General features: G+C 40.1%; 1 protein-coding gene across 15 annotated transcripts in view; it reads right to left on the minus strand.

Moving 5' to 3' along the window:
• Positions 1 to 21,635, minus strand: part of LIMCH1 (LIM and calponin homology domains 1) — a 312,143-nt gene that overhangs the window by 93,134 nt on the left and 197,374 nt on the right. For all 15 annotated transcript variants that reach the window (XM_044767755.2, XM_044767751.2, XM_044767754.2 and 12 more), the window contains 2 exons: positions 7,061 to 7,167; positions 1,947 to 1,977 (listed from right to left, as the gene is read on the minus strand). In XM_044767755.2, the coding sequence (XP_044623690.1) occupies positions 1,947 to 1,977; positions 7,061 to 7,167 (138 nt within the window). The remainder of the gene's footprint in view (positions 1 to 1,946; positions 1,978 to 7,060; positions 7,168 to 21,635) is intronic.

The raw sequence follows: 21,635 nt of genomic DNA on the forward strand, positions 1-21,635 counted from the left end.
CGGGAATTACTTTTAAACTAAGGAATCAATTATCCTCCACCCACAGGAAAACAGGACAGAGAGAATGTGCAACACTGATTTACAAAAACCACCATCCGTGAGGTATCCATTAAATGTAAAATCATTTTACTAAGAACCCAATGCTGTATCAGTCAACACAAACATGATTCAGTAGTTAAAATAAGACTCCAGTCTTAGGAAAAGTTTAGTTGTGAGAAAGTGATCTATAAGATAGCAAGTAGGAAAAATAAATCCTCCAAAATTATTTTCAGGTAATGAAGGTTTCAAAATGAGGAAGCAAAACTTTTCAGAAACTCCAGAGTCTTTACCCAGACAGGTGATGAAACAGGTTGTCAATTCCTTTTGAGATGGGTGCTTTTAAAGGCCTACAATTTCTACTCACGGGGGCAGAGCTTCTGCTAAGACCAACGTCAAAATCTCAAAGGAGTGACAAAGGTTAATTAGTAGTTCCCAGCACAAGATCAACAGAATATATCTAATTAAAGTCAGAGGAAAGCAATAGAATGAAGAATACGACCGGCAGATACCTAGCTTTGGGGTACAATTAGATTCCTGTTAATCTGAGATGGGAAATTTTTAGCCTGGTCAAGGCTACTGCCAATTAAACAACCTTGGATATTCAACGGTCTGAAGCTACAGACCCAAGTTAATTTTGTTCTGCCTTTTCAAAGAAACTGTCCACAATTGCAAATGGTCTTTACATTGAATTTCCAATAAAAACCAGCAGGGTTGGCTACAGATGAGTTTCTTACAACTGAATTATTGGGATCTGAAGCCTATGGAAAAGCTAAGACCATTATTTTATTTTCACATTTGGTCTTATTGTTCCACCCAGGCTGAGAAATACTTACTGGACCTCCCTCCACTTGCTGGACCAGAAAAGGGTTTGGACAACGTGATATGTGTACATGGTTCCAGATGGTAACAGGCCCAAAATATGGGATGTGCATTGATGCTATGATGTGACTTGGTTTTTTACCTCTGCAGGAAAATTTTACTTTGGGAATCCTTCAAAACTTCCAGAAAGTCTTTTAAAACTGATTTCTTACAAATAAATTTCCAGAGAACAGACAATTCTAAATGTCAGGACATTAACTAGGACCATAAAATAACTAATGTGTGCTAAGAGTATGAGGCTATCTTGAAAGGTATAACAGGAGACTGGAAGATAGAAACGTGTTGTGTTTTAGATTACGGGTTTTCCGATTTGTTTAAAATGGTATGATGAAAAATGGCACATATCCCTAGTTTTATAAAGGAAGAAAAAGAAGACAGAATGAGAATGTCAGTCAAATATAATGGCACCCCGGAAATTAAAAGAAAAGGGGGGAGTCACAGCCAATTTTTAAATTTTATATGCAGAAGGTCATGGCTTACACTCCTCAATTTAAACCTAAAATAAAAGAGCACTAACACTTGCCTTTTGAAAATAAGATCTAACTACAAAAAGTTGATTTGGGGAAGTACTAATAAAAACTCAAAGACTATTAATAGGAAATAAAAAATATGAAAGCACTGATCTATGACAGTCAACACTAGTCATATTATGCTGATCTTTTCCTGGAACAATCTGCCCAACTGTTTAATTTAATAATCCTGTCTGTGCCAACCAACAGAAAGGGGCTAATGTTAGTGCCCAGACAGATCATTTTGTGTTTAAGAAACCAAATTACAAACAGAGGGCAAGCTTTCATTTGTTTATTTCTGGATTGAGCACTTATCTCATTAAAGAGACCCTCCCCCACATCCACCATTTTTATTTCTATCACCGTTATTATTATTCTATCAGTGACACATATACTTGTTTTCTAAGAAGGACTCTTTCCAGCAAGGCATATGACAGGCACACCTATGAGCTAAATTTTACACTGGAACCCTCAAGGTTAGAAGTAAAAAAGTTTAGAAAGTGAAGTTAAAACACTTACATTTTTCAGCTTCCTACTATAATCAAGGCTCCTAATTAAGGAAAAGGAAAAGAAAATATGATCAGAATAGCAGTTTCCTCACTGTGGTCTTCCCTTAAACGCCTCTGAGATGTACTTGAAGCTAACGAATATAACAACACCAGGAGAATATATTACTTATTGAAGGTCTATGATTAGTGATTTCAAGGTACTGAAAAAAATTATTCAGAAAACAAAATATGGAAGGACAAAGTCGGATTAAAGTTCCATAGTGTTTCGTAGTTTTAACTACGAAAAGATGAATGCTTTATAACATCTGGAATATGAAGAATTCCATTTAAAACTGGGACTGTTTATATTTGTATTCTCAAAGCTTAACTGTTAAAGTAAAAATCTGCCTGGATTATAGATCACTGTCAAATTTAAATATGGGGGGCTGGCCTGGAGGCACAGCGGGTAAGTTAGCACATTCTGCTTCTCGGTGGCCCGGGGTTTGCAGGTTTGGATCCCGGGTGCAGACATGGCACCTCTTGGCAAAAACCATGCTGTGGCAGGCATCCCACACATAAAGTAGAGGAAGATGCTCACAGATGTTAGCTCAGGGCCAGTCTTCCTCAGCAAAAAGAGGAGGATTGGCAGTAGTTGGCTCAGGGCTAATCTTCCTCAAAAAAAAAAATTTAAATCTGACTGCACTTCCAAAATCTTCTTCATACAAGTACTTTTACAAAGGTCTGAAACCTTACTTAATTAAATAGACCTGAAAATATATGTACAAGAGGCAATACTATCCAAATATTTGTTCTTTTCTGCTGTGGACATAAATTAGTGTTGGGAATTAGCCATAAGCAGAAAAATATGCATGTTATGTTGGAATATACACACATGCATTCTTAAAAACACATAAATATTTAGTTTCAAGTGATAAACAAAAAAAGCTAGCTGGTGGTACTTTCTAAATATTCATACAGTGAAATATAAAAATTTCTCCAATTATTTCAGTTTCTTTAACACATCAACAAACAAATACTAGGAAAAACAAACACTGCATTTCTTTTTTCCACAGTAACTTTTTTTGGGGCGGGGGAGGAGGAAGGAGAATGTAACTCTATTATATGAACCACTCAAGAACTCCTTCAAGTATTTAGACCCCAATTACTTCATTGCCGCATATTCTGACCCAGAGCACATATTAATGAATAAGTGCACAATTTTAAGTCCATTGAGATTTGAAGGAATAGAAAATGCAATATACACTAAGGAGATAAACCCAGCGACAGGGACTTGGACTGAACGAAGCCTTGGTCCAATTTGGATTTATTTATTTTATTTTTTTGAGGAAGATTAGCCTTGAGTTAACTACTGCCAATCCTCCTCTTTTTGCTGAGGAAGACTAGCCCTGAGCTAACATCCGTGCCCATCTTCCTCTACTTTATACGTGGCACGCCTGCCACAGCATGCCTTGCCAAGCAGTGCCATGTCCACACCCGGGATCCGAACCGGTGAACCCCGGGTCTCCGAGAAGCGGACCGTGCGCACTTAACCACTGCGCCACCAGGCCGGCCCCCAATTTGGATTTGATTAACAGAAAGTTTCCATGCTTTGCCCTTTTTAACAGAAAAAATAATGTCATTATCTGCTTAGATGTTTGCTAGAATTATTTTAATTTAAAAAAATCTATAAAAGATTTGAAATTTTTATGAAAAACAGGGACAGGACCTTTTTCTGCATTGACAATATAAGTTCATTGACTAAAACCGTGACCCAGTTCTAAAAAAATCATGCCTGGCACACAGTAGGAGCTCACAAAACCTTCGTTGAGTGACTTCCACATAACCACCAATTATACGAAAATGCTCCCAAATTTTTCAGAGATATACTCGGGAGCAATCCAAAGCCTTTCCTGGATTTCCTCCACTTGCTTCGATTACCTGGAATGATCCTTGTTGCAGGCCCTTCTGAATTAGGTTTCATTTGCCATCAAGGTTGTCTGGCATCTATTACCAGGTAGAGTTCATTAAATTACACACACAGTAATCATTTGCAGGTTTTTCCTTTTTTTTTCTTTTTAGTCTACTCAAGTTACTTCTCAAGAAAAAGTAAGAAAAATTACCTACAAGGAAAGCTAACCTAAAGAATATTTTTTAAAAGACAATTTCAGAAAAGCATCAAAATTTCCTCTGTGGGACCTACCCCTACACCTTATTGCTTACACCATTAATTGATGTCAACGGGGTGTTCTCCATCTCTGCTAATGTTCTGCTCAACTCTCAGAGGGGAAAGCAGAGAAATACAGCAGTTCCACTTTAAGCTACCACAGCTATAAAATCTACATATGTTACAAATGTCCCCTATACACTGCTGGATTAAACTAGCATCATATACTGAAAAGTTGGGAAGCAAAGAGCTCATTCTATGCCCTACTCCTCACTAAAACTAGAAATGATTTTCTAAGTACCATAAATTAATTTATGGCATAATTTTAAAATAAAAATTTTCCTCCATAATTGTTCCAAGTTCAACATCCTGCAGCCTCTGGACCACCCCTCCCACCACACACAGCCTTGGTCATTATCCTTCTACCACACCGGCTACTTTTATTATTCTTTTTAAAAGTCAGGTTTTTTGCTCTTCCCCAGCCTTTCTACTTGCTCTTCCTCTGGCTTCACTGCCCTACAGATCTTCGCATGGCTGGTTCTTGCTTCCCTTTCATGTCTCAGCCCTCAGCTGAAATGCCACGTCTTCAGAGAGGCTATTCTTGACCACCTCTGGACTGTCACTATCTTTCTTTCTTTTTTTCCAGTTTTATTGAGATATAATTGACACATAACATTGTATAAATTTAAGGGACACATCATGATTTGATATATACATATATTGTGACGGTCACTTTCTTTCACATCATTTATTTTCTTCTCAGCAATTATCATTCTCTGCAATTATCTTTTTTATTTACTCATTTATTTCTCATTTCTTGACACTGGGTGTAAGTTCCATGTGAACAGGGGATGTTGGCTGTCTTGTTCATTCTGGTTCTCTAGTAACCGGAAAGTCTCTGATACATAATAGCTGCTCAGTAAATATTTGCTGAGTAAATAAAGGAAAAATGATAGAGTCATAGGGGAAGGTGATGGAAAAGTATTGCCTAAATAAAATTATAATGCTCAATTCAAGGAAAAACAAAAAAAGGGGAAGAAAATGAGAAGAAGAAATGAAAAAACGGAGACAGATGGAAAGACAAGATAAAGAAGAGAAGGGAAGCATAGGAAAGAGAAAGAGATGCAAAAGGAAGTGGAGAGAAAGGTAAAGAAAAAGGACAGAGAAAAGAATAGGAGTAGGGAAGATGGTCCAGTAATTGGAAAGTGGCTATGTCTGTGTGCCATCTAAGTGACATTTTCCCTTTTAGGTTGCTTTCCCTGCCTTTGAATTAAAGTCCCTTTCTTTAGAAGTTGGTGGAGCCATCTTCTCAGATCTGCGCTGCGCAAGAGTGACCTGTGAGAACAGTCCATTTTATAGATGAAGAGATAGAGCCTAATGCAGCAAAGGAACTTGCCTAGGGTTACAGATCTAAGGAGTTGCAGATCTAGGGCTGGACCCCTGACTTCCTGAAGCCTCGTTTTTTGTAGATAAGCAATAAAGGTGATATGAATCTGAATTTCTAAAACTAATCAGTCTCAGCATTCTCCTAGTTTAGTAACATATTGATTTAAAGTAACTCTAAAAAACAATGAATGCAGCTGCCAACACTATCAAAGTGAACTTTCCTTCACCCTCCAAGCAATGTATGTGTGACTAATTAACATGATGTCACACAGTTACTATTGTTTCTGGTCACTTGTCACCAAGAAGGAACTACGAATGTGAGATGAGGCAGAACTTGCAACAATTTCCTAAAATGAACAATGATTTACAGAGGATTGATTTAGGTACAGTCATAAATGGAGCATGTGATGGCTAAAACGAGGTTTCGGCTGGCTTCCATAGTCAAATATCATAATTTTTAATCCATTATTTTTTGCTCTTAACTAAAATTTTTTCATGAGAAATATTAAAGAATGGCACACTGACAACAGAGAAGTGATTGTATATGATCATGGCCAACTCTCCCTTATTTCCAGTCATGAGCCATAAAATCCAATATAAACTAATTTGATTTCATTCAGTAGTCCCAGTTTTTTCCAAATTATATTTCTCCATCATTTTTTAAGTCAATATTGTCAAATGGTATCAAATTAACAGATCTGAATTTTGGCTTCTCTCCCTTTTCTTTTTGTTCTTCCATGATAAAATGACCCAAAAGTAATCAAAAAAAGAAGTATAGCCAATCTACAGACCCTATCTATGTAATTAATCTTACTGTTAAGGCATATTCATGCCAAATACTGTTTGACTAAATTGGAAAAACTTTTATATGCAATTGGTAGAATCTAAAGAACTTCTAAACTGCAGGAAAGTTACCTCTACCATCTCATAAGGACTTTTCTTCTCATTACCCTGGTCACGAGCTATTTCTTTACAGAGAAGCACATTGCCTTTCCTCTTACTATTACATTCTTTCCCAAGAATTCTTTAGCCTCAAACATGGCTCAGTGAGTAGATACAGTCAACAATAGCCTAATGGCCAATGATCCATCTTCGAAGAACTTGATCACTGACATATATGAGAAAACAGTTACAAATGTAAATGAAGAAGAGATTTCTCCATAATCTATTACCTTCTTTGCATAATAAACAGAGTACAGATCTGTTTACCAAGTTTGTAGTCTTCCAAAAGCCTATTCAAATGCCCAACTGGAGCTAATAAAAGCTTTTTGTCGAAGACAAATAGATTCTCTGAATACTTCTCTCTTGCTTCTTCCTCCCTTAAGTTTCACTTAACATTTTCCTTCTTCTCTTGAAAATTCTAACTCTATATGCATGATTTTTACATTTCAAAAAATTATATTTGAGCAGAATGAAAGCTATACATAGCGGGAAGGCCAATGTATCCTGTTTTGAAAGTTAGATTTTTTACCTTCACATTTTTGTTTTATTAGGCATGCCCAATTCTCTGCCTCTTAAACCTTACAACATCATCACAAAACTGCAAATCAAACCATAAATGGGCTTCCCTTAAACATAAATTGTGCATTACTTACTTGATTGTTACTCTGTTGGACGTATCCTGTAGGTCACTCGGGTCAAAAAGTTGAGATTCTTTAAGACCGAGCTCTTTACAGCCTCTCAAGAATAAGATGATATTGTCCTGAAGGGAAGAAAAGAAATCCAGGTCTATATTATTTTATATTATCTTTATGAACCAGCCCCTCTTCTTTAATAGTTCAAATTAGTGGAGGGATGTCAGTCATCAAGGCAGTGATAGTCAAGTCTAAATCGTGGCTTCTTGCATAATAAAATCATACTTTGTTAGGAAATGCTGGAGTAAACAGACACTTCAAACTTCTAAACCCACAGCTGTGCCAAACCCATTTTCTCCTCTTTACCTTCACACATTTGTATACAACTGCAGGTTAAATGCCACTTAAAGCAGAACTTAGCAATTTTAGGGAAATAGTACTCATAAACCAGGTATTCTCCATTGCTTCAAAGTTTTGTCCATGTCTTATTACCTAGAATTTAGTTCAAAATCACTATTTAAAAAAGAGGTTTTACTACCCAAGTGTCAACTTCAACAAGTTTTTCTTTTTAACTGATCTCCTAAAATACATTCTTTATCAGTGGGTTTTGACTGATAATATCTCTTTGTATTATAGCCTCTAAGTTGAATTAAATGGGAAGAAAATTCTAGATTTAATTGGAACAGGAAAAAAAAGGAGCAAGGAAACTCTTTGAAAATAATGCAAAAGACTCTCCTCAGAGTAGAAGATTTCCCTAGCAGGTACAAATTTACTTCGAGCTGGCAGAGTAGCAGGCACCACTGACAATTAAGGAAGGTTATGGTCTTCATCTGCTGGGAGCTGTTAAGAACAAACAAATGGCTCTGACAGAGATTGCAAATTGTGGGTCACCCTTTTGGAACTCCAGGATATTAGTCAGTGGGTTTATCAGTTACAAGTCTCTAATTTTCTTCTTCCTAAAAGACTTCCAACATGCTAACTGGCCCCATCAGTTAGTGAAAACTACAGGAAAGGGAAGACAAAGGCTGATCAATGTGAATCCATCCAAATGCCATAAGAAAGATGTTACAAAAGTCTGAAATGATGGTGGTGGTGGCAACTAAATCTTATATTCACTCAAGTACAATTCAACCAAGCAAATAGAAAGCAGAATATTCCCCAGTCACCCAGTATGTAGGCAGGATTCTAAGATGACTCCCAAGAATCCCACCCCACCTCCAGTGTAGACACCCTGTATAATCTGCTCCCCTTGAGTGAGAGTGAAACCTGTGAATGTGATAGGATATCACTCTGTGATTTTGTCACTAACCAGTTGGCTTTGAGGGAATCAAAAGAAAGACTGGGCCTGACCTCATCAGGAGAGTTTTTAAAAGAAGGTGAAGTCAGAGTTCCTGATGGCCATGAATTCTATAGCTACAAGGAGATGCAGTCAGTCAACAACCATGTGACTTGGAAGAGGCTTGGAGGAAGCTCAAACAGAGCCTCAACCCCCACCAACACCTTGACTTCAGCCCTGTGAGACCCTACAGAGAACTCAGTCATGCCATGTCTGGACTCTGATCTATAGAAACTAGGGTTATTAACTGGGTGTTGACTTATGACACTAAATTTATAGTAATTTTTTATGCGGCAATAAAAAATTAATATACCCAAGCTCAAAACAACAAGAGCAATAGCAATAAATTTTGATGTAGTCCTTATTATATGTCAAGAATTCTTCCGAGAGCTTTACATATATTAACTCATGTAATCCCTGCACAATCTTACGAGGTAGGTACTACTATTATCCTCATGTCAGAGATGAGCATCTGAGGCACAGAACAATTAAGCATCTTTTTTTTTAAAGATTGGCACCTGAGCTAACAACTGTTACCAATCTTCTTCTTTTTGTCTTCTCCCCAAAGCCCCCAAGTACATGGTTGTATAGTCTAGTTGTGAGTGCCTCTGGTTGTGCTATGTGAGACGTGGCCTCAGCATGGCCTGACGAGCGGTGCCATGTCTGAGCCTGGGATCCGAACTGGCGAAACCCTGAGCCTCTGAAGCGGAGCGCGCACGAACTTAACCACTCGGCGGCGGGGCCGGTCCCCAGAACAATTAAGCATCTTGCTCAAGGTAACACAGTCAGCAAAGGATGGAGGTGCAAAACAACATGGCATATGTGAGGAACTCAAGCATCAAATCTAAGGTCAGCACCAAAAGAAGACGATGCTATGGAGTCAGGGGCTGATCACAGAGGGCCTTGAAGGCCATGGAAGGCAGGCCATGAAAGTCACAGAGGGGCTGTCATCTGAGAAATGACGCCCACTCTGAAGGAGAGTAGATTGCTGGGGGTAGAAGTAGATTGTTGGGCAGAGGTGGACAGTGTGCAGGAAGGACGTAAGAAGAACAAGAAAGGAGACAGGGAAACCAAGGAGGAGATATTATGACCTCACTTTTCCCCCTCACTAGTGGGTGGCCCAACCTAGAAAGTTTTCTTTCCTGTGTCTTTCCTGTATCCCTGATTTTTTCAGTGGGTAAGATGTGCCATCATTCACAAGACCTGCATCATCAACAAGACCTCTTGTTGACTGACAATGAGCTGGTCATAGTCTGAAGTCACCCTCGTCAATCTCTCCTGCAACTACTTTGCATGTTTTTAAATTATCAAATTTCTCCTTGGAGTTTTTATATTTTCCCTCCAACCTGCAGAGTTTTACAGTTTTCTGCTTTCTCGGCAACACATTTTTCATCAATAACTTTGTCCAAGGGGAAAAAGAAAAGGAAAGCAAGGGAAGAAAAAAGGGGTGAAAATATATTGAGTTCTTTTGACAGGACCCAGATTTTCTGCTTGCATGTTGATCATCCTGTTACTAAATTTAAATATAATATCTTTCCTTTTAAAAAGTTATTTTTGTCCCAACATTTCAGTTGTTTGAAATAGATGTTTTAGATTCATTTCCAATCCTTTTTTCACTTAATTTTTTTTTTTTTAAAGATTTTATTTTTTCCTTTTTCTCCCCAAAGCCCCCCGGTACACAGTTGTGTATTCTTCGTTGTGGGTTCTTCTAGTTGTGGCATGTGGGACGCTGCCTCAGCGTGGTCTGATGAGCAGTACCATGTCCGCGCCCAGGATTCGAACTAACGAAACACTGGGCCGCCTGCAGCGGAGCACGCGAACTTAACCACTCGGCCACGGGGCCAGCCCCTTTTTTCACTTAATTTTATCACTCAAACATATCTATTTAACACTGAACTTAGCTATGCCAATCATGGTGGTCCTACTAGCTTCCAGATCTATTCTAGCCTCACAAAACTTGTCTTAGTACCCAGGCCTCAAAATCAGGCCACACCACTTCCCAGAGACAGCAACACCAAGGGCCCCTTCTCCTTGGAACTTCGCTTTCCTCCCTGTCAGTGGAAGAAGCAGTCCTAATGTGAGGAGCACATATGGGTGTTTGTTTGGTTTGTTTACATACAAATAATTGATTAGAAAAAAGTAGAGAAGAAAGGAAAGAACAAAAGTCAGTACCTAATTTATTACTATTAGCATATTTATGAGTGCATATTGAAATAAAAATTGCTACAGTAAGGTTTTGCTGGGAAAATATATTGCCAATATGAGAATCAACTTAAAGCTACTACTGAATTCTTTTTAAAAAAGTTTTGTTTTTTTTAACTTTACTATTCTTAAATCAAGAAAGTAGGTTAAAGATCATTGAAGGCTTTAGATATCAGAAGACTATTTTGGTGAATTATGTGGGATGTTTTGAAATATACACTAAACATTCGTAGCTTACATTCATGGAGCATTCACCACGTGCCTGGTCTGTTCTAAGCATGTACATAAGCGATCTCTTTTATTCTCAAAACAGCCATAGGCAGCAAGTACTGTTATTGCCTCCACTTTCAGATGAGCAGTTGAGGCACAGAGAGGTTAGGTTCCAAACTCAGTCACCCAGCTACAAGTCTGCTTCCCAATTAACTCCACACAGCAGGAGGAAAAGAGGTTTCTCCAGGTGTGAAAGATCTAGGTCTGAAAGGAGCCAATTCCTTTCCCACCTCTCCAAGTTTCTAGCTGTCTTATTCCTATTCTGCCTTCCTGAAATCTCACTTTTAATTCTTTTTTTTCTTGCCTTTTCTCTTTCTTTGTGATTTTTTCCTTCTTTCCTTCCTTCCTCCCACCAGCACACAAATAGACATACACACATACCCTCTGTGATTACTCGTCTCTGAGACTCTCAAAGGCACCACTGGCTCTAGCCCTTGATCAGTCTTGAAGGCAACACATTCAAAAAAGTGTGCATCCCTCACCTGCAATTCCATATTTGGGGAATAGTAAACAAGCCTTTAAACTCGTTAATAAGGCAACCCCAAACCAAAGACAGCAACTAGTACAGATGTCCAGGTGAGCCTTTTCTAGGGCATGCGACCATCTTTCCAGTCGGCCTGTGAGCTCTGAGGGCTTCCTGCCCAGAGGAAAGCAAAGGATGGGTCCTGGCACTCTCCAGGAATCACTTGGGACCACAGTAAAAGAACCGGTCCTGTGACCACCATGTAGTCCCATAAGAGGCACGTGACCCAGATTCTCAAGAAAGGCCAGGAGGTGCTCTTCTCGTTTGCATTCGCAGATGTGCCCTTGAGCATGACACTATAATCAGCACACAGACTGCAAACACAAAAGCGTTGTGTTGCCACCAGGCTGAACCACTTGGGCTGGGAGATTTAAATAACTGCAGGTCTCCTTCCAGCTCCTTGTTGCAACCTAATGATGCTGGAGGGGAGCCAGACCCCAGTCAGGAGAAAAGCCAGAAGGAAGAAGCCCCCAGCCAAGAGCTAACAGTAGGTAGAGTGAGGGAAGGCCTGTGCCTTTAATTACATAAAATGCATCCTGCAAGTTCCCATCTGCCTGACTCTTCTTGCTGAGATTTCTGCATATTTATAATTCCAAGCAAAACTCTCATCTTAGTGTTTTAACTTCAGAAGCCAAGCAGCGTCTCAGTCCCGAGGAGAAGATGTGGGAGACACTGATTTACAACAGTGACCATTATATTTAGTTCTAACTAAAGTAGTATTACAAACCCATTAAGACTTAGAAAGAGTTCAAAAGAAGTTTTTAAAGGGCTCTTCAAAAAAGTCAATGTCAGGAAAAAACAAAAATTGGACATTAAAGAGACATGATGACCAAATGCAATGTATGACCTTTGATTGGATCCTAGATGTTGGATGATAACACTGAATGAGTGTTAATTTTCTTAGATAGGATGACGATGATATTGCGATTATATGAGAGAATGCTTTTATTTTTAAGTGAACGTATGAATTATTTAGGGACAAGTTATCATAATGTCTGTAACATATTTTCACATTGTTCAGGAAAAAAAATTGTGTGTGTATATGTGCATGCATGTGCGAGAGAGAGAATGTCTGCCGGTTGTGGAGAGAGAGACAAAACAAATATGGGAAAATATTAACAACTAGTGAATCCAGTTGGCAAACTTGTTCTATAAAGAGACAGATAGTAAATACAGCCTTGTGGGCCTAAGGTGGTCTCTGTCAAAATGACTCAACTCTGTCATTGTAGCCAAACAGTACCTAATGAATGGGAGTGTCTGTCTTCCTACACACTTTCTTTACAAAGCAGGCATTGGGTTGGCTTTGGCCCACAGGCTGTAGTCTGCCACTCCTGTTCTAAGTGAAGGGCATTCAGGTATTCACTACGCCATTCTTTGCACTTTTCTGTACATTTAAAATTTTTCCCAAAAAAGTTTGGAGAAAAGGTTTCTAAATTTGTAAAACTGTATTCAACTACATAGGGTTGTCACTTCACTGGCAAAACCAATTTCATAGAATACAGGGAAAAAATAACCATCACCTTAGAGACAACTATTGCAAAGCCACTGAAGTGAATGCTCAAGTGCTACTGATGGAAAGTTACCATTTCTGCCAAACTGGAAAGTACTGTAACGTGAGTCTCCATTCAACACAGATGCATAACATAAAGTTCCTCAAAGAGTCCATTTTGTGCTAGACTAATATTAATATATACATTTACACTGCTTTTTTTTTTTGTAACTACCATGCATTAACTCCTCCTTGTTCTTGGCTCCATGGTTTCCCATTTCGTTAATTTGTGGGCCTGCCCTGAGTATGAAAACATTCCGCAGGGGCCCCGATTGGGGCCCGAGCTTTCCGGCCTTGCCCAGGCCTCTTCTCTGAAGAAGGCCTTATACTTTGCTCCCTTCCCTTCTCACTTCAAAGGCAAGATGAAAGGATGGTCCAGGACGATCTCCACTTCCACAATGTAGCAGTGTCCCGGCACATAGTAGGTACTCATTGAATATTTAAAACAAGTACTATATTGTAGGTACTTACAACAATGACAAAAACAACAAAATTGCCTATCCTCATGGAGCTGACATTCTAGTAGATGAAATAATGACTTACAACAAAAGTATCTTATCTGCGGATTAATTTTCATTATCCATCAAATTAGCTAGATTTGTTCAAGATATACATAAACAGAGCTCTGACTTCAAATAAGACAATGAAAATGAGAGAAGAACAAATGTATCAAGGAACATAGCATAATAGCCTTCGAGGCAGAAGGACTCCAGTCAGAATCATAGCCTCATCATTTATTCGCTATGTGGCCTTGGGCATAGCTCCTAACGCTTCTGATCGTTGAATTTCTAATTTGTAAGCTGGGGGAATGCCATCAACCTTACAGGGATGTCAGAATTACAGAAAATATATGTTAAGCACATTCAGCCCAGTGTCTGGCACCTTCTGAGCACTCATTATATAGAAGTTATTATTATGATATTCTTGTCAACTCAGGTCAAGGGACCAGAAAAGGTGAGATACAGAACAGTTTACCCATCCGTGAAAAACAGACACAGTGTATATTTAGAGCCCTTGCCAGTTACATGGGAGACGGTAAAAAAAACCAAAGTGGTTCCTGCTCTTGTTGTTTAGTTACTGTTATTAACTGGCAACTTGGCACTTTTATACAGGCAGCCTCAAACTTAGGCACAAGCTATGTAGCAAAAGTTCCTTTATGAGATAGCTGCTCATAAGTCATCATTTGTAATTATCCCACAGAAATAATCCTTGTGTGATGGTTCCCAGTTCAGGTCAGAAAAGCCTACTTAATCCAAAATGTACCTGAAGGAGACTACTGATTATATATCGAACCTAACCACAGAGCTAAAAACATTTCAGTGGGAAACATTCACAAATGTCAGGCAAAAGTCCCTCTTGGCTGTAGTCTGATCCAGGATTTCAGAGGCCATAGAGTAGGCTTCCTTAGCCCAAGGCAGTACCATGGGAGGGAGGGGCAGGAGTGAGAGGGGAGAAGGGTGGGCCAGCAGCTCATTCCAGTGTAGCCCCCTGAGGCACACCACAGCCTCACGCAGGCCCTTCTCTCCTTCTAGTCTTCAGAAGGCAAGCAAGGGCCTACCGGCTACCTTTTCCTTTCTCTAGCTGTCATGTCCAACTGGAAAGGGGTTTTTCTCTTCCCTTGATCCACTGCGGAGCAGCGTGCAACTTTCTCTGAGGAGGGCATCCAGCGTTTACTGGTTCTCTAGGGAAACCAGACAGGTACTGAGAAGCCCTCTCCCTCTGACCAGTCTCCTTGGCTGTATTTCCTTTCCAGCCAGGAGGCAAAGGGAAACATGATGGTGGATTTGGAGTTCACAGAAGAGGAAAGTAATGCTCATCTTCACTTGAAAGTAATGGGTTTCAAGTGAACCACACACTGCCAGGTATTTACAATATAATATATAGAAAGCATGCACACAACTTTCAGTTTCTACAAATTAAAAGACTAGGTGGAAATATCAAGATGTAAACTAGAATTACCTCTGGTGAATTTATTAATTTAATACATTTTCTAACATAAATATTTGCCTTAAAATCTTAATAAGGAATCATGGTATCTCAGAAAGATTTGCAAGGATATGAGAGAAGACCCAGGTCTGCTTGGAAAATCAATAGCTAACACTAATGCTACTTTTCTGTCCTACCTATAAGGCTTTTTTTTTTTAATACGGTTTTTGTTAGCTTTTCTATATTTGAATCAAACTCCCTTTAACAGAAATGCATTTATGAAATTTTGAATTTAAGAAATACATTGCCAAAATTTCTCCAGGAACTTACCCCACAATTACTAGAATTTGGGGATTTCCTGTACCTGCCCTGTGTTCACGGCTGCTGTCCCAGCCTGTACGGGTTCCAGCCAAGCTCAGGGAACTGGCCGATGCCCAGCAACGATCAGCTCTCGCCAGACTTGCAATGCATTTATATTTGCCGGGAGCACTTAATGAGAATACCAGGCCTTCCATTGAGAGGAAAGAGCAGCCTATTCTGCCTGGGGGAGTTCTGGGGAGGTTTGACCCAGAAAGAGGCAGCTGGGTGGCTGCTTGAAGAAGAAGAAAGAAGTTTACAGATGGGAAATGAGGAGAAGCACAGCAGGTTGCACAGAGGGAATGAAAGGCTGAGGAGGGCAAGAACGTTACAAAAAAGTAAGCTTGAGGAGTTGTGAGAGGCCTCCCTAGCATCTGGACTATTCTCTAGGCAGTGGGGAATCAAGGCCAGTTGATGAGGACAGAAGGAATCCTGGGATTTGACCTTTATTTTAGGAGAATATGTAGTGTGGCAGTGGGAGAGATCCACCGAGTAGAGGAGAGGGGTCATTTAGGAGATTACTACAAGAGCTCAGGGAGAGATGTGGAAAGCGTGAACTCACCCAGAAGCAGTAAGAGCTGAAAAAAGGGAGAGGCTGCAAGCACTCCTCATTGGCTTGGCCGTTGGGCGGATTTGGGAGTAGATGACGAAGGAAAGGAGGGGTTTGTGGTGATGCTGAGGTTCTTAGCCATCGAGATCATCTTAAGGAATGGAGGAAGGGGAGATTTGTGAGGAATGGAAATATTAAGTTTGGAACAGTCTATATTCAAAGAGCCACAGCTCATCGGGAGCTTATCTTTGGGTCTGGAGCTCAGAAGTGAGGCCCGGGCAGAATACGCAGGTTTGGAAGACAGCAGGATGTGCATAAAGCAGAAGTAGGGGAGAGTATGATATTGCCCAGGATAGTTTAGACAGAACAAGCGAGTCTAAAACAGTACCGTCAAGAACGCCTACATTCAAAGGATGGTGAGAGGAGGGGAGCTACTTGTGCCTGAGGAGAAGCAAATGAGAGCAGAAGGAGAACCAGACAAGACTTCCAGGGAAGCCAAATGAGAGCACTGTTCAGGGAGCACCATGTGTCCAGCGCCAGATGCTGCAACATCACATCTAGGATCTCAGCTCTTCCACTTACTGGCTGACTAACCTTGAGCAAGTTGCTTACGTGGTGTCTGCCTCAGTTTTCTGTTCTAAAAGCCCAAATCTTTATAATGGCCTACAAGGCCCCGCAAGATCTGCTGCCCACTACCTCTGACTCCATCTCCATCACTCCCTCTCCTTGCAGCCAGGCACAACTCCTTTCTGGTCCTCAACTATGCCAGGTAGGTCCCTGGCAGGGCCTGTGCACTGCTGTTTTCTTACCCAGATGTTACCTAGATATTATCTAGAACAATCTCTGGCATGTAATAAGTAAACATTCAATAAATATGCCATGGAATGGATGAATGAGTGAATGACCTTAAAAATGAGGATATTCATAATATCACAGGGCTATCACATGGGGTTAAGTATAAAAATATATATAAAGTGCTTAGAATAGAACAGTGTTTGGCATAATAAACGTTTTCCATTATGATACTTATTTCTATTAGGATGAAAATTATTAAGTCATCAACGAATGGATTTTCTGATTAGAAGGATACTACTGACTTGTGGGAGAATTTCAGTGGAATGACAGAGTAAAAACCAGATTGTAGAAAGTTAAGAAGTCAGTGTAGAATAAAAACAATGGATAAGAGACACTTTTGGGAAGTTCAGCAGAGAAGAGATTATGAGACAAGGTGTGATGGGTCAGAGGAAGGCTGCAGGTGAGGAGAAACAGTGCCCTGCTTGTTCTGGAGCCCCCGGCCCCTCCCAGACCACTGATGTTATCACCCTCGTGAGCAATCCTCATTTCATTTGAGGTTTGAGCCATCAGTTCTTCACCATGATGATGTTCCATCCTACTCATTATTTCTGTCACGATCATGGAGGACTCTGGCACCAGGCTCATCACTTAATACAGTCAACATTCTAGGTGACTTTGAATTCTACATGGGTAACCAGTTCAACAACCTGGCTTTACACTTCTTTGACGGCTTCAATTCCAATAATTTTTATTTAGACATTCCATTTCAGGATCATACTCATCACCCACACCTGCCCTGTGGAATCTGTGGCCTTAGTCTCTCTCCTCCCAGGTTTCTCATTCCTTCTCTCCCATAACACCTGCTCTTTCATTTTCAGACTCTGTCCTTTTCTCTCAGTCCATTTCCCTCTCCCCTCATTGCCTTATTTCCTTTAGGATCCAGTGTAGTCCAATGTGACTATGCAACTACTACACTGCCTGCATCTTCAACATCCCCACCTCTCTGTCTTTCTAATGGGGAGCAGGGACTAGGAAAAGGAAAATAGCACAGGTGGAACAGTTAGCCTTGGAAATGACCCTGGAGGCTAACCCAACTATCTCTTGTCTCTACTTGAGGAAGGATCAGGTATGCCCAATCCTCATGTTTCTACATGGAGGAAGAATGCTCCTGGCCCCTCACTCTTTCTCCCCTAGGTTGGTTTGCGAGAAGGAATGGGGCATGCTCAGCTCAGCCAACTGGATTTCCTCTCCATGGAAGATAGCTTGTCTGTAGGACACATGCATCCTGTCTGTCTCTACCATGAGTTAAGGGGCCTCTCTCTGTGGGGGAGGCCTGTGGTTATCCAGCTGTGCCAGGAATGGGTGGATAAATTTGTTTAATTCAGGAGTGAGGATTAGCAAAGCCACTTGGCTGCAGCTCTAAACCCATGCTCTCCTATTTGTTTCATGAGAAGTAAAGCTGATATTTTGATCTCTATCTAACTCCTCTGTTTATGTCTCAGCTGGGAAAGGAAGAGCAGAGTATTATTTACTGATTATCCTAAATCTCTAACACTCTGCTCCTGATGCTACTGGAAATATTCATGCTGTTATTAGGTCTGGAACTGCTACAAATTTATAAGCTCCCACCTCAGTGGGCCCCTTGGATCCACTCGGCAATCCTTCTGGGAATCCCTGGTCAGCCCCTCTCCCAATCCTTGCAGAAGTCTTTACCAGCCTCCTCTGCCGTGCCTTTACCTTCTTCTCCATCAATAGATAGACGGCATTAGCCCCCAAGAGTTAAGTCCCTTCACTTCACCCACCCCAAGTTCCACACCTAAAAACTTTTTTAAAAAAAGGAATGAAAGTTGGATATTTTAAGGCATTTGAAAACAACTTGTTAACATTTTTTCAGCAATGGGAGAAAAATGTGAGTCTGCATCAGAATGAAAATCAAACAGCCAGAGGTTACGCTATATTAATTTTTGTTCAATTTTTTAATTTATTCAAAAATATTTATCGCATACTTATTGTATGAAAGTCAATGTGCTAAGTGCTTTGGGCAGGAAGGGGTCATGGTGAGAGTTGAGACTCTGACTTGCAAGTGAGAACCGCAGAAGGAAATAGGCATATATTGGATTACAGAGCGCAGGACAACCCAGCCACAGGGGGGTGGGGATGCAGCTGACCCTTTGAAACAACTGGAAACCAGGGTCTTTGGTATCTGGAACCTGGAATTGCTTCACTTCTTGTCTGCTCGCGCTGCATGCTGGCTTATTTGCTTTTGCTGCATGCAGGTTTCCTCCACATGGATCCCCCAGCTCCCAAGTTTCATACATGAAGCTTGTCACCCCCTGAAAGGACTAACTCTCTTCTTCACTCACAATTCAAAAAAATCCCAGGAAAAGGAAGGGACCCTTATTGGCCTGCCTAGGGTGAGGTTGTCTCCCACAGTGACTAATGGGATGGGGTACAAGACATCATGAATCATTTTACTTAATGGGGGGGGGCAGAGTAGGGGTCAGAACAGCTTCCAAAACAAGGAGAATGCGATTCCCTAGGAAGGGGGCCCAAGGCAGACAAAACTAGCAACATTGGCTTCCTTCACAAAAGTGGGCCAGATGTGGCTTTTTCTCTCAAACTCCTTATACAGTAGAATACAGAATTACTACTACCATTTTTAGCATTCTAAATATAAGTGATCCAATTTAATTTTCCTTTAAAGGTGTTCTTTTGAAAGACTCTACATATTTAGCTGTAATGCTGCCTCAGTTTCTCAAAGTTAACAGGACTGATGCCAAAGAGGACTAACCACAAAATGAAGCAAGCATAATTACTTAACTAACTCTCTTGGAAGAGCTTTTTCAAGCACAATTCATCGCCAATACAGAAGTCAGCGCCTAGCTTTTCTTCTCTCAGGGGATTATTGAAATAGAGTGCTCACCCCCCAAAGCACCAGCACTTTGATTTCTCTCTCTTTCTGGATTCCAGATTCATGACCATCTACAGCTTCTCCTCTCAGGGACTCGACATTCAAGCCTACTTGAGGGTCAATACAACAGTGCTCTCTCAGGAGAACGGGCATTCCAGCCTATTGGGAAAACTGTCTAGATTCTAAGGCCTCTATCCCTCCAAAAAAAATTACCATACTATTCCCCAAACTACTCAGACTAACCCTAAAACTCAACATAAATGCTATTATGTTATGTTGCCAGACTGTTTTCCAGCATAAGTCACTAATTGCATTTTGCGAATTGAATGAAAAATAGCTTTTAGTTATGTTAGAATAAAACTGCTTAAACCATCTATCATGTGTCACTAAACAATGCTCATATATTTCACATTAATATATACCGTTAGCATTTCTCAGAGCAGTGACAGTCAAACTATGGTCCATGCACTCCTATGGGTTTGGTACTGGTCCATGATGCGATAAACACAGAATTAAAAATGAGTATTTAGAGACTGTTATAACAATTTGGTATTCTAACCACATCCAAGTGTGTAATCAATGGACGCATCTCATTGAACAGGGACTACACCATTTGGATGTTGTCCAACCTGCATATTGTATGAACTGTGTAGTTAATTGCACTAAAATCACATAGCCCAAATTGAATTAGAAAGTAAAAAAACAAAAACAACAACAAAATGCAAATCAAAACTACAATGAGACACCATTTTATACCAAGTAGAATGGCTATTTGAGAGAAAAAACATGAAAAATAGCAATTTTGGCAAGGATGTGGAGAAACTAGAACCCTTGAGCATTGCTGGTGGGAATCTTAAATGGTTTAGCTTCTGTGGAAAAGAGTTTGGCAGTTCCTCAAAAAGCGAAACACAGAAGTACAATATGATCTAGCAATTCTACTTCTAAGTATATACCCCAAAGAACTGAGAGCAGGAACTCAAAGAGATACTTATACACCAATTTTCATACTCCCAACAGCCAAAAGGTGGAAACAAACCAAACCATCTATCATCAACACATGAATGATACAGAAAATGTGGACTATCCATACAAATGGAATATTATTCAACCTTAAAAAGGAGGGAATTCTGACATGTGCTGCAGTGTGGATGAACCTTGAAGACACTGCTAAATGAAATAAGCCAGACATAAAAGGACAAATACTGTATGATTCCACTTATATGAGGTACTTAGAATAGGCAAGTAGAGACAGAAAGCAGGACGGAGGTTTTCTAGGGGCACGGGGTTCCGAGGAAGGGGGAGTTACTATGTATTGGGTACAGAATTTCATTTCGGGATGATGAAAAAGTCCTGAGAATGGATAGGGATGATGATTGCAACAACATTGTTAATGTACTTAACGCCACTGAATTGTACATCTATAAATGGTTAAAATAGTAAATTTTATATTTTTTATGTTTTACCATAATAAAAGTGCAAACCAAACCAACAACAATCAAACTTGTTCTTCATCACCCTACTTTAAGAATCCTTGTTCTAGAGTATATGTCTTAGGGGGCTCTGGATCAAATACAATTTGAAAAAAGCTGCATAACATACCCTGTACTTAGAGTTCACAATGGCTAGACTAACAGTTCTGAGAAATTCCTTGCTAGGAAACTCTTCATTTTAACTCAGCATTTCCCAAACTTACCGGACTTCAGAATCCTTTTTCCATCATACACCTTTTAATATCTCACGAAACAATTTAAGAAAGGCTGAGCCAGATCAACTACTGAAACACGGTTTATACTCTCACATCGTACACTAATAGGAGGGAAATAGTCGTCACACTTAGGTTGTGGCCCATAACCTGCAACTGTCAACCTTTGGTTACAACCTCCAATAGGTTCCTACACTGGCAGTGCCAACCCCGAAGCCATGCCAGGCTAACCAGAGTCAAACAGCCAGACTCTGGTTCATCTCTGCATCCTTCAAGCTTCACAAGAAGGTACACTTCACCCTTGTCTTTATAGGGCTGCAAGTTAAAACGACGATTTACTAGTTAGGGGTGACCTCAGGAACAAAGTACTTCATAGTTTAGGTCAGACATGTGGATGACATTAGAAAAAGAAACAGGCTTTTAGAAGGCAAATAAGTGTGCAAAGCAGGAGCCATACGATAGATCTAAATACCAT

The sequence above is a fragment of the Equus asinus genome, chromosome 3 (assembly GCF_041296235.1).
Source record: "Equus asinus isolate D_3611 breed Donkey chromosome 3, EquAss-T2T_v2, whole genome shotgun sequence".
In the NCBI taxonomy this organism is placed as follows: Eukaryota; Metazoa; Chordata; class Mammalia; order Perissodactyla; family Equidae; genus Equus; species Equus asinus.